At 29.3% G+C, this 12,587-nt stretch overlaps 1 protein-coding gene across 1 annotated transcript in view; it reads right to left on the bottom strand.

The window, feature by feature from the left end:
- Nucleotides 1-10,494, bottom strand: part of LOC145268177 (uncharacterized) — a 71,027-nt gene extending 60,533 nt beyond the window's left edge. Inside the window, exon 1 of the mRNA XM_080123393.1 lies at nt 9,337-10,494. Within this exon, the coding sequence (XP_079979519.1) occupies nt 9,337-10,382 (1,046 nt within the window). The 5' untranslated portion in view covers nt 10,383-10,494. The remainder of the gene's footprint in view (nt 1-9,336) is intronic.
- Nucleotides 10,495-12,587: the final 2,093 nt, after the last annotated feature.

Raw genomic sequence — 12,587 nt, forward strand, 5'->3', positions numbered from 1 at the left:
CCAAAGAAGCCTTATTTTGCTTCTGCTGCAGACTGTTTACAAATGGACTGTCGAGTTTTTCTGCTGATGTGGGTTTTACGAATTGATGGAAATTAAACCGAAAAGTATGTGAACATGAATTTAACACATCTCATGCTCAAGCGTTTCTCAACTGGAAGGATCTAGAGATTTGATTTGCCGAAGGAAAAGTAGTTGACAAAGTAGAGCAACATCTTATTGAGAAGGAAACTAAGAAATGGCGGGAAATTCTAGCTAGATTGCTGGACATCATCAGGTTTCTTGCCAAGCAGAATCTGGCACTACGGGGTCACCGGGAAGACATTCATAATGATGAAAGAGATCAAGAAAACAAAAGGAATTTTTTAGAATTGGTAAATTTATTGGCCAAGTATGATCCTGTGTTCCGTGAACATTTGGTGAAAGTTAACCTGGGAAAGAAAATCGCTAGTTCTTATCTGTCACCAGAAATTCAAAATGAATTTGTGAGCATTTTGGCAAAGCAGCTGAGAAAGAAAATCATCGATCAGATCAAAGAAAGCAAATATTTTTGCATAATTTTTTATAGCACTCCTGATGTATCTCATAAGGACCAGATGAGTAAGGTGTTGCGCTACGTAAAAATTGACGAAAATAAAGTGACAGTGGAGGTAAAAAAAAAAGTTTTACTTTGTTTTCTTTCTTGACTTGAAAATTGGTACTTACAAAAATAACAAACTAAAAATAGTAATACAGTGTTCAAGTTTGGGAGCAGGAGTTTCTTGGGTGAATAACTTTTTTCTGACATCTCTAGTATATACATAGATATTTCAGCTTTTTTTTTTGTTTTGTAGATACCATTAGATTTTAGGTAAGTTTCAATATGACCAGCTGGAAAAAATTCTTAAAAAAAATAATCTGTCCATTTAATGTGAAAATTTATGCTAAAATTTAGCCCTTTGCATTCACATTTACAAGGGAAAAATGAGATTCTATTTTTCTGTGCCATTACCTGCCAGCAACTTGAAAATAACTGGAAAAATCACACGCACACACACAAATATATATATATATATATATATATATATATATATATATATATATATATTTGCAAAGATGCGACAGAGGTAAAGTGATCTCACTTGTTTTCTTTTCCTTATAAAGGAAATGTTTCTTTTCCTTAATGTTTTATCGTTAAAGTGTTTTTATTTAATAAGTCTGAAGAAAGGCTGTTCTTGTGAAAATTTTCAAACGACATATTGTTTGAATTTGTCCAAATGGTCTTGAAACAATTGTAACTAACAATGAAATACACCTTTTGTTGATATCAACCCATTCTTTGAAGCCTTGGTTTTTGTTAAAACAGTATATGAATGCTTAATTATGAAATATGATAAATTTGCAGCTTACTTTTTAAGTTATCTCTCTTTTTTGGCTTAAATTTACTGGTATATGAACAATTACTGAATTATATTAACCCAGTATAATTCGGAATACTACAAATTAGACTATATATATATATATATATATATATATATATATATATATATATATATATATATATTAATGGTCACAATTTTTTTTGAGAAAATTACTACTTATTTCGCTCATCAACCTGTGGTCAAAAATTAGGTGTTCAATAACGTTTTTTAGGCAAGGACTGAATAATCAATTTAAATTATATTTAGTAAACCCTCATTCTAAAATCTAAAGTAATTTACTTTTATTTATTTTAATATTTCCCCCGGTATTTTCAGGAAATTGTAATTGCATGATTACATTAAAAAAAAAAAAAAGAATTTTTATTTTTCCATTAACAGCGTGGAGGAAAAAGTGTAAAGTTTTACAAAATATAACATTCTTTTCAAAGAACTTTTATTTACCCCATAAAATGAAATATTTCCACTGGAGTGTAAGGTTCAGATGTTTTCACACGCACGCACAGACTACAAATGATTTTTAATTCAAATAAATTGGAATGGTAATCATTATCAATGATTGAAATGTAATCATTACATATCATTAGAATGCAATCATTATTAATCATTAGAATGCAATCATTATTAATCATTGGGACGGTCATCACTATCAGTTATTTTTCTTCTCACTTCTCACTTTTTAACAGCGACGAAACATGTAATATTTTACCCTATGTCGAATAAATTGAATTGATTTGAAACGGTAATCGTTATTATTCATTGGAACGGTAATCGTTATTATTCATTGGAACGGTAATCGTTGTTATTCATTGGAACGGTAATCGTTATTATTCATTGGAATGGTAATCATTATTATTCATTGGAATGGTAATCGTTATTATTCATTGGAACGGTAATCGTTATTATTCATTGGAACGGTAATAATTATTATTCATTGGAACGGTAATCTTTATTATTCATTGGAACGGTAATCGTTATTATTCATTGGAACAGTAATCGTTATTATACATTGGAACGGTAATCGTTATTATTCATTGGAACGGTAATCGTTATAATTCATTGGAACGGTAATCATTATTACTCATTGGAACGGTAATCGTTATTATTCATTGGAACGGTAATCGTTATTATTCATTGGAACGGTAATCATTATTATTCATTCGAATGGTAATCGTTATTATTCATTGGAACAGTAATCGTTATTATACATTGGAACGGTAATCGTTATTATTCATTGGAACGGTAATCGTTATTATTCATTGGAACGGTAATCTTTATTATTCATTGGAACGGTAATCGTTATTATTCATTGGATCGGTAATCGTTATTATTCATTGGAACGGTAATCGTTATTATTCATTGGAACGGTAATCATTGTTATTCATTGGAACGGTAATCATTGTTATTCATTGGAACGGTAATCATTACCAATCATTGGAACGGTAATCGTTATTATTCATTGGAACGGTAATCGTTATTATTCATTGGAACGGTAATCTTTATTATTCATTGGAACGGTAATCGTTATTATTCATTGGAACGGTAACCGTTATTATTCATTGGAACGGTAATCATTGTTATTCATTGGAACGGTAATCATTGTTATTCATTGGAACGGTAATCATTACCAATCATTGGAACGGTAATCGTTATTATTTATTGGAACGGTAATCATTATTATTCATTGGAACGGTAATCATTATTACTCATTGGAACGGTAATCGTTATTATTCATTGGAACGGTAATCGTTATTATTCATTGGAACGGTAATCATTACCAATCATTGGAACAGTAATCATTATTATTCTTTGGAATGGTAATAATTGTTATTCATTGGAACGGTAATCATCATTATTCATTGGAACGGTAATCATTATTATTCATTGGAACGGTAATCATTATTATTCATTGGAACGGTAATCATTATTATTCATTGGAACAGTAATCATTACAAATCATTGGAACGGTAATCATTATTATTCATTGGAACGGTAATCATTATTATTCATTGGAACGGTAATCATTACCAATAATTGGAACGGTAATCATTGTTATTCATTGGAACGGTAATCATTGTTATTCATTGGAACGGTAATCATTATTATTCATTGGAAAGGTAATCATTGTTATTCATTGGAACGGTAATCATTGTTATTCATTGGAACAGTAATCATTACCAATCATTGGAACGGTAATCATTATTATTCATTGGAACGGTAATCATTGCCAATCATTGGAACGGTAATCATTATTATTCATTGGAATGGTAATCATTGTTATTCATTGGAACGGTAATAATTACCAATCATTGGAACGGTAATCATTGTTATTCATTGGAACGGTAATCATTATTATTCATTGGAACGGTAATCATTATTATTCATTGGAATGGTAATCATTGTTATTCATTGGAACGGTAATCATTGTTATTCATTGGAACGGTAATCATTGTTATTCATTGAAACGGTAATCATTGCCAATCATTGGAATGGTAATCATTATTATTCATTGGAATGGTAATCGTTATTATTCATTAGAACGGTAATCATTGTTATTCATTGGAACGGTAATCATTATTATTCATTGGAACGGTAATCATTGTTATTCATTGGAACGGTAATCATTGTTATTCATTGGAACGGTAATCATTACCAATCATTGGAACGGTAATCATTATTATTCATTGGAATGGTAATCATTGCCAATCATTGGAACGGTAATCATTATTATTCATTGGAATGGTAATCATTGTTATTCATTGGAACAGTAATCATTACCAATCATTGGAATGGTAATCATTGTTATTCATTGGAACGGTAATCATTGCTAATCATTGGAACGGTAATCATTATTATTCATTGGAACGGTAATCATTATTATTCATTGGAACGGTAATCATTACCAATCATTGGAACGGTAATCATTACCTCTTATTGGAAAGGTAATTATTATCAATGATTGAAATGTAATCATTTGAACAAACAGTAATCATTACCAACAAAAATTATTTTATAGTATCAAATGGGATTAAATCTAAAGAAAGTAGCCATTTTTGTTTCTAACTGAACAAAAATCTCCGGAACTTTTTATGTTTTATTAAATATTTGATAAAGAGATCTTACCTTGAAATATTTTTTGAAATACAGTTATACACATCAGATCATTATGTAGAAAGTGAGACCAAATTAAATAAAATTTACTATAAAAATATTCCTTGTTCTTTTTCTCAAAATCGGCACATTTCATAGTTTTTTTTCATTGTGATACTCTTTTATGAGCCCTCTATTAATACATTAAGTATTACTTTTTTTGTAGACGAAAATAGATCACAGATGAATAAGTAAATCAAAATAAATTATTTTTGACTAATTTGCCAGCATTATTTCCTTGAAAATAATTTATGTCGCTATTAGTAATGATTACCTTTTGACTTGATTATCAGCTTTTTATTTTTTCATAATTTTCATTTTTTATCTATTTATTTACATACGTATCATTTTTTATCTATTTATTTACATACGTATCATTTTTTATCTATTTATTTACATACGTATCATTTTTTATCTATTTATTTACATACGTATCATTTTTTATTTATTTATTTACATACGTATCATTTTTTATCTATTTATTTACATACGTATCATTTTTTATCTATTTATTTACATACGTATCATTTTTTATCTATTTATTTACATACGTATCATTTTTTATCTATTTATTTACATACGTATCATTTTTTATCTATTTATTTACATACGTATCATTTTTTATTTATTTATTTACATACGTATCATTTTTTATCTATTTATTTACATACGTATCATTTTTTATCTATTTATTTACATACGTATCATTTTTTATCTATTTATTTACATACGTATCATTTTTTATTTATTTATTTACATACGTATCATTTTTTATCTATTTATTTACATACGTATCATTTTTTATCTATTTATTTACATACGTATCATTTTTTATTTATTTATTTACATACGTATCATTTTTTATTTATTTATTTACATACGTATCATTTTTTATCTATTTATTTACATACGTATCATTTTTTATTTATTTATTTACATACGTATCATTTTTTATCTATTTATTTACATACGTATCATTTTTTATTTATTTATTTACATACGTATCATTTTTTATTTATTTATTTATTTACATACGTATCATTTTTTATTTATTTATTTACATACGTATCATTTTTTATCTATTTATTTACATACGTATCATTTTTTATTTATTTATTTACATACGTATCATTTTTTATCTATTTATTTACATACGTATCATTTTTTATCTATTTATTTACATACGTATCATTTTTTATCTATTTATTTACATACGTATCATTTTTTATCTATTTATTTACATACGTATCATTTTTTATCTATTTATTTACATACGTATCATTTTTTATCTATTTATTTACATACGTATCATTTTTTATCTATTTATTTACATACGTATCATTTTTTATCTATTTATTTACATACGTATCATTTTTTATCTATTTATTTACATACGTATCATTTTTTATCTATTTATTTACATACGTATCATTTTTTATCTATTTATTTACATACGTATCATTTTTTATCTATTTATTTACATACGTATCATTTTTTATCTATTTATTTACATACGTATCATTTTTTATCTATTTATTTACATACGTATCATTTTGACCGTTAAGAACATAATCTCCTAATCAGAAATATAATGTTGCGGTATGTATACCTTGACCGCAGTTTTCCTTTTCTATGTGTGCGGTGTTCTTTTTTGATGGTTTCTACATCTTAATTCCCTCCAACCCCCCCCAACCCCTCCAACCCCCCCCCCCAAAAAACCGACCCCCCCCCCAAAAAAACAGGTACTACTTTTCCAAATTTCGTATTTATTATACAGAAAATGTGTAAGAACAAATTACTTTACATATCTTGCCTTTTTAGGCTAGAAGCAGAGTATACTATATTTATATCCGATACTACACTTTATTTGTTTCGGGCTCGGTTAGTGAGGGAAACACCCTTCTAGATTGAAAGATTTGTTTATTTTTGTTCCATTCCTGAGTGCCCTATTTGGAGGGGCGAGGGAGCTTGATTTTCCCCACATTAAAAAACATCTGTGTAAATTTTCTGTCATGAAGAGGCACGGAAATAGAGAGAGCGCATATTCTAGCTCATCAACCAACCTCTCCTCATTATCTTTTATCAAGTAAAACAAAAAAGTTCGTAGAAGAGCTTTGGAATAGAGACCACGTCGTTTATTGCTTTCTTTTCTTTTATCAATAATAGCAAAGCAAGGAAATAATAATAGTAAAAAGAAAAACTGCGGTATCTTGAACTTTTCAGCTTTAAGATGGTTGCCATTGAAACGACATTATCTTAAGTACATGCGGTCTAGTTTTAAAACAATTTGGCTCAATTAATCAAATAATACCGTACTGGTATGACCTAATTATTACAGTATTGTTTGGTCATTAAATTATTTGTTGAATGAACCAAATTGTTTTAAAACCAGAACTCATTTGGCTATGATAATGTTGTTTCAATGACAATCATCTTAAAGCTGAAAACTTCAAGATACCAAAAGTAGAATCTATTACCGCGTTTAGAGCACAATCACATTTATCAAAACAATGAATAAATAAATAAATAAATAAATAGAGTTATTTTGGTTCGCCAGGGTAGAATGGGACAAGGGTCATAATTTTGTTATTATATCTTCATTTTAAAACGTACGCTTACTTTATAGTCGATATGATCGAAATGTATAAAGATAATAACGAGGTGTAGTTTGCTTGAATCATTGCGTAAAATGTGCATAAAAAGAAGTTATAGAAGGATTTTATAATGCAAGAAGTGAAAATATGTCGATGCTGAAGGAAAACAAAAACAAAGATAAAAAAAAATTAGATCTTACTTGTTTAATTACACCTTCAACACATGTGTGTGACTATGTTCCATTATATATTTCAAGGTAAAACCTCTTTATCAAATCTTAGGTGCTTCAAATGTGCCAAAACTGGTGTGAACTAGTAATGTTGTTTTTACGGCAGTCAAATGTATAATTTATACATCAAGGGCAATGATATGAAATGATGCTTTCCAGTTCTAAAGGTTTCAGTTAGAGGAAATAGTAACGAGCAGAGGGGTGGGGGTAGCAGTGCTCGGACATCGAAATTTTAATTTTTTTGTATGTGTATGCGCGGAGGGGGGTATCCAATAATATTTCCTTTTCTCATATTTCCCAATACTAGGATTTAGTTGAGTCTTTGAGTTGGCCTTGCCGGACATCACCACTCTGCACATCCCTGAATGTAAGTAGCCATCACTTTTAGAAACGAATGAATGCATAACAATCGTAATCTAAGAGAATAATCGACAACTGAGTACCATCCTCCTCCTAGCTCCGCTAATGTAGTTTTAAGTTTTTTCTTAGTAAAAATAAATAAATAAATAAATAAATAAATAAAAAATAAATAAATGGAAAAAAAAATCCTCTTTGGGTATTTATGCAGAATGCGGATCGTATTGAAATAACGTTATTATTTAGAAACCTATTCTTAATATGGGGATTTTTTTTTTTTAACTATTCTGTATTTTCAGCTAACAAAAGATACCGTAAAAATTGAACTGAACTTAAATCCTATCTAAAAAAAATTCTACATAAGCACTCATTTTTGTCTCGCTTATCTATTTGTTTATTTATTTCATACTATATCGACGTTTTATTTATTACACCAAATTATTTACTATTTTTATAATGTCGGCATTTTTTATAATTAAATTTAATTATTATGGTATGATCTCACCTCACGAGAACATACGGTCGGCTTTTACTGTCGAGAAAATCCAGCTGGGCGCCCTGGCTTGGGACAAAAATCAAAATTGCCTCAATCTAGAAGGATTTCTTATATACTGATCGAGAACACCTTTCTACTACCTCTCCCGGGTGTTTTAGCCATTAAAGTATTAACCGAACAAAATTGTTATAAAATTATGATTGTTGTTCAAAGTTACCGTTGTTTTTATCTCCATTTATAAAAAAGATTATTGTAAATAGTTTGCAAAAACTTGAAATCTTTTAAATAAATGCGGATTGGTAAAAATTTATAAAAGCCAGCTTAAATGCCTTTCTATTCGACAGTTTAAAGCCATTCAAATAACTTTCAAATATGGAAGCTGCACAAAGTAATCCACGATATTTTCCCCAAAGTAACCCACCCAACTATTGAGAAAATATTGAAACGACTGATCTGTTTATAAAGTAACCTAAATGCATTCTGGTAGAATTAATTTCGTTAACTTATAGTCTTAGATTGTTTAAATATAAATTTTACTTTATTTTATGCTGTTTTTTGTTTTTATAAATATCAGATGTTTTATAATAATCGGTAAGTACTCAATATATATGTAGAGAAATCATATAAACATCAAAATAGCCCTAACGTGGATTAATCAACGTTTCGACGATGTTAATCATATTGATCGTCAAGGGTTAAAAAGTTTGTTAAACGACTAACTAGCTAACTAATTATATATATATATATATATATATATATATATATATATATATATATATATATATATATATATATATATATATATAGCAATTTTTATTTATACAAACATTTTTGGCTACATATGTACATGCGTGTTTCAACTGCGACTTCATTCAAAATCTGGCTTTCTCAGGCCACAACAAATATGCCCAGAACGAATGGAAGCTAGGCTTTGAATAAAGCTGCAACTGAAACATGTATGCACATATGCAGTAAAAATGTTTGTACAAATAAAAAAAAACCTTATACTAAAATACAGCTGTACTCGTTATTGAATACTATTTTATAAACGTCGTAACCAGCAATACTGTATATAAGTATAAAGGTATACTCACTCACGCCGCTCGCTTAGCACGCGAGCAATAATTGTGGACGTAAAAGACTTTGTCAGGGATGCGATAAAGAATTTTGTCTTTGCGGAAGCATTCCTGGAGTTTTCCACATCTGCAACCCCGAAGGCTCGAACAAGCAAAGGGACGCCTTTTTGCACAAGGGCTATGGAGAGTGCCGGAATTTGTCGGCATGACATCACTTGTGTTATAAACTCTTCGAACGCAGCAATTTCAGAAGACGATATACGTGCATCTGCATCGCTTATTTGATCAGAATCTTTAATGTTTATATTTTCTCGTTTCCCTGTATTTTGACTAGTTTCGCTCAGTTTTATTTTGTCATATTTTTTATGATAGGTTTTAGTCGCTTGGCGACGACCACGACGACGACGTCTTGTTCGATTTTTCTTTTCTTTACTAATCATGCTCAACGTCCGTAACATCGGATCACCCAGGAATTCCATGTCCGTATTAAACATATGTTCACGTTTCAAAAGTTGTCGACGTCTTCTATCGCCGAAATGATGCGGACTTTTTCTTCTTGGAGGTTTTACCATTGTTCTTTGCGACATCATCACTGATTCTTCTATTCCTAATTCCACAACTTTGGATCTTTTCGCATCTGTTAATGTTTTCCTTAATAAATCCTTTTCGGATGTCGTTTTTTGAATAATATTTTTTCTTTGGTTGTCATCGTATCTTTCCGCGTCTTTTTTGTTTACAAAATTCTCCGATGTTTTCGTGAACTTTATTGGTCGGGCCCCGGAGGTAGGAGCACTGTTAGACTCGTGATTATGTTGTCTTTGGAGTCCAGTGTCTTCTTCAGGTAACCAGAAAGTTGAGAAAAAAGGATAGCTGCGATGATTGGGGCCAGGCATGGTCTTATAATAGTCAGATTCTGCGACAGTCTTTTTTCGATTAATTTTTGGGTGCAACAACCCCCCTGTGACCGGGAGTAGTATGAGAAAGAGGAGTAACATGAATGAATGGTTGGTTAAAAGGTGTATTAGGTAATGAAAGGGGTTAGGCGTATTTTCACTTAATTTCATTGCAGAAAACCTTGGCAACTTTCAAGCACGATAATCACGACAACGACGACCACGACGATAGGGATGGGAGGGACGATGACAATGCTAGACTTATAATAAATGTTTGAAGCCAAATTTTTCATGGAAAAAGGCCAAAAAAAGCCAAATTGAAACCGGAAGCCACACTTTTAGAAACAGAATAACCAAAGAAAAGCCAAATGGAAAATTTTCTTTATTTCTGCTATATATAAAGAAAAAAAAAATGATTATATTGAAGATGTTAACTCTGGGCTATATTGAAGATGTTAGCTTCCAAATATTTGTGTCGTTTTCGTTTCTTTTTTTTTTTTTAAATTAATTTCGTATTGTTTTCATAGCAGTGAATTTAAGACGTTCCATATGAAATTGAAATCATAGGCTTTTTATATATGCTTTGGGGGAATTTAATTTTTTTTTTAGATAAATACATTTGTGCTAGGGAACATTAATAATACATTCTACAGTTTACATATTATTTTTCAAAGCGTACTGGAGAACTTTAAAGAATATTTGAAAGTGTTGTATTTACAGAATTGTTGATAAATTTGTAGATGAGTACCCTAATCTAAATCCTACTCCTTAAAAATAAGATTTTTTTTTTTAGATAGTTACATGTAGAATAAAGAAAAAAAAAACAATATTTCAGATTATAGAGTGGGTTTTGCATATACATCTAACGGAAATTTATTACCCATTTCGGGGCGATCATCTATCCAAATAGCATTTTAAGAGTTATATACTCTTAAAATGCTATTTGGATAGATGATCGACCCGAAATGGGTAATAAATTTCTGAAGTGAGATAAATTGTGAGTGTGTGTGTGATTTTTTTGTGTATGGGGGGGGGGTAAAAATCCATTAGCACTACCACAGACCCTTAGTCCAAGTGGCAATAGTTTCCTCCAAACCCCTCCTTAATTTTATCATTAACCTTAAGTTCAGGTGCTCCCCTCTCCCCCCAAAAAGAATACTTTACATCTAAGAACTAGAATGATTAGATATTCAAACGCTATCTGGCCAAAAAGTGAGAGATTATGTTATGTTAAACTTGTATGTAAAACTGATCCCTTAACCTAAATTCTAAAATAACTGCTGTGTTTTACTCAAGTTTTTCAGAGGGTTCATGCTAGTGTTGGGATAATTAATCAGAATCGAGAATCAGAAACTTTTTAGGGTATTAGAATTGGAAAAATTATAGCCTTATTTTCGATTCTAAAAACGATTATTTTAATTTTTTTTTTGGCGATAGAAAAATGAAACAAGCGCGATGTATTTATTTTTTAAAAGATTGTTTTTAAACAACATAAGACTAAGGGCCACGTGGCAATAGGTTAGGAATCCCATTCTCAAATTTAGCAGCGACCCTCAAAGTTTAATGTAATCTTTTTGAATAGTAAATCATGGTAAAAAAATATTTTAAAGTTCACGTGCCTGTGCTCTTATCAAATCTTTTAAAATGTTCAAATTTCTTTCAATATTTGCTAAACTTATATATGGGCCTCTCAGAGAATTCATCGTTAATATTAATTAATGCTGGAACAAGTTTTACAATTTATTATGCTGCCGCCACTTTGACTTTAAAACATTTTTATTGAAATTTTAAATTAAGAATTGCATGTTTATCATCTCACCATGAGTTGGCTGCAACATATAACCAGAAACAATTTAGAACATTGTCGATTAAAAAAAACAATTTAGAACATTGTCGAATAAAAAAAAACAATTTAGACCATTGTCAAATAAAAAAACAATTTAGAACATTGGCGAATAAAGAGAAAACAATTTAAAACATTTTCGAATAAAAAAACAATTTAGAACATTGTCGAATACAAAAAAACAATTTAGAACATTGTAAAATAAAGAAATCACAATTAAGAACATTGTCGAATAAAAAACAATTTAGAACATTGTCAAATAAAAAAAACAATTTAGAACATTGTCGAAAAAAAAACAATTTAGAACATTGTAAAATTAAAAAAACAACAATTTAGAACATTGTCGAATAAAAATAAATTTAGAACATTGTCAATTAAAAATTAAGAATTTAGAAAATTGTCAAATAAAAAAACAATTTAGAACATTGTCGAATAAAAACAAACAATTTAGAACATTGTCGAATAAAGAGAAAACAATTAGAACATTGTCGATAAAAACACAATTTAGAACATTGTCGAATAAAAAACAATTT

This window comes from Euprymna scolopes, chromosome 43 (genome assembly GCF_053919585.1).
Source record: "Euprymna scolopes isolate OS-2025 chromosome 43, ASM5391958v1, whole genome shotgun sequence".
NCBI lineage: Eukaryota > Metazoa > Mollusca > Cephalopoda > Sepiida > Sepiolidae > Euprymna > Euprymna scolopes.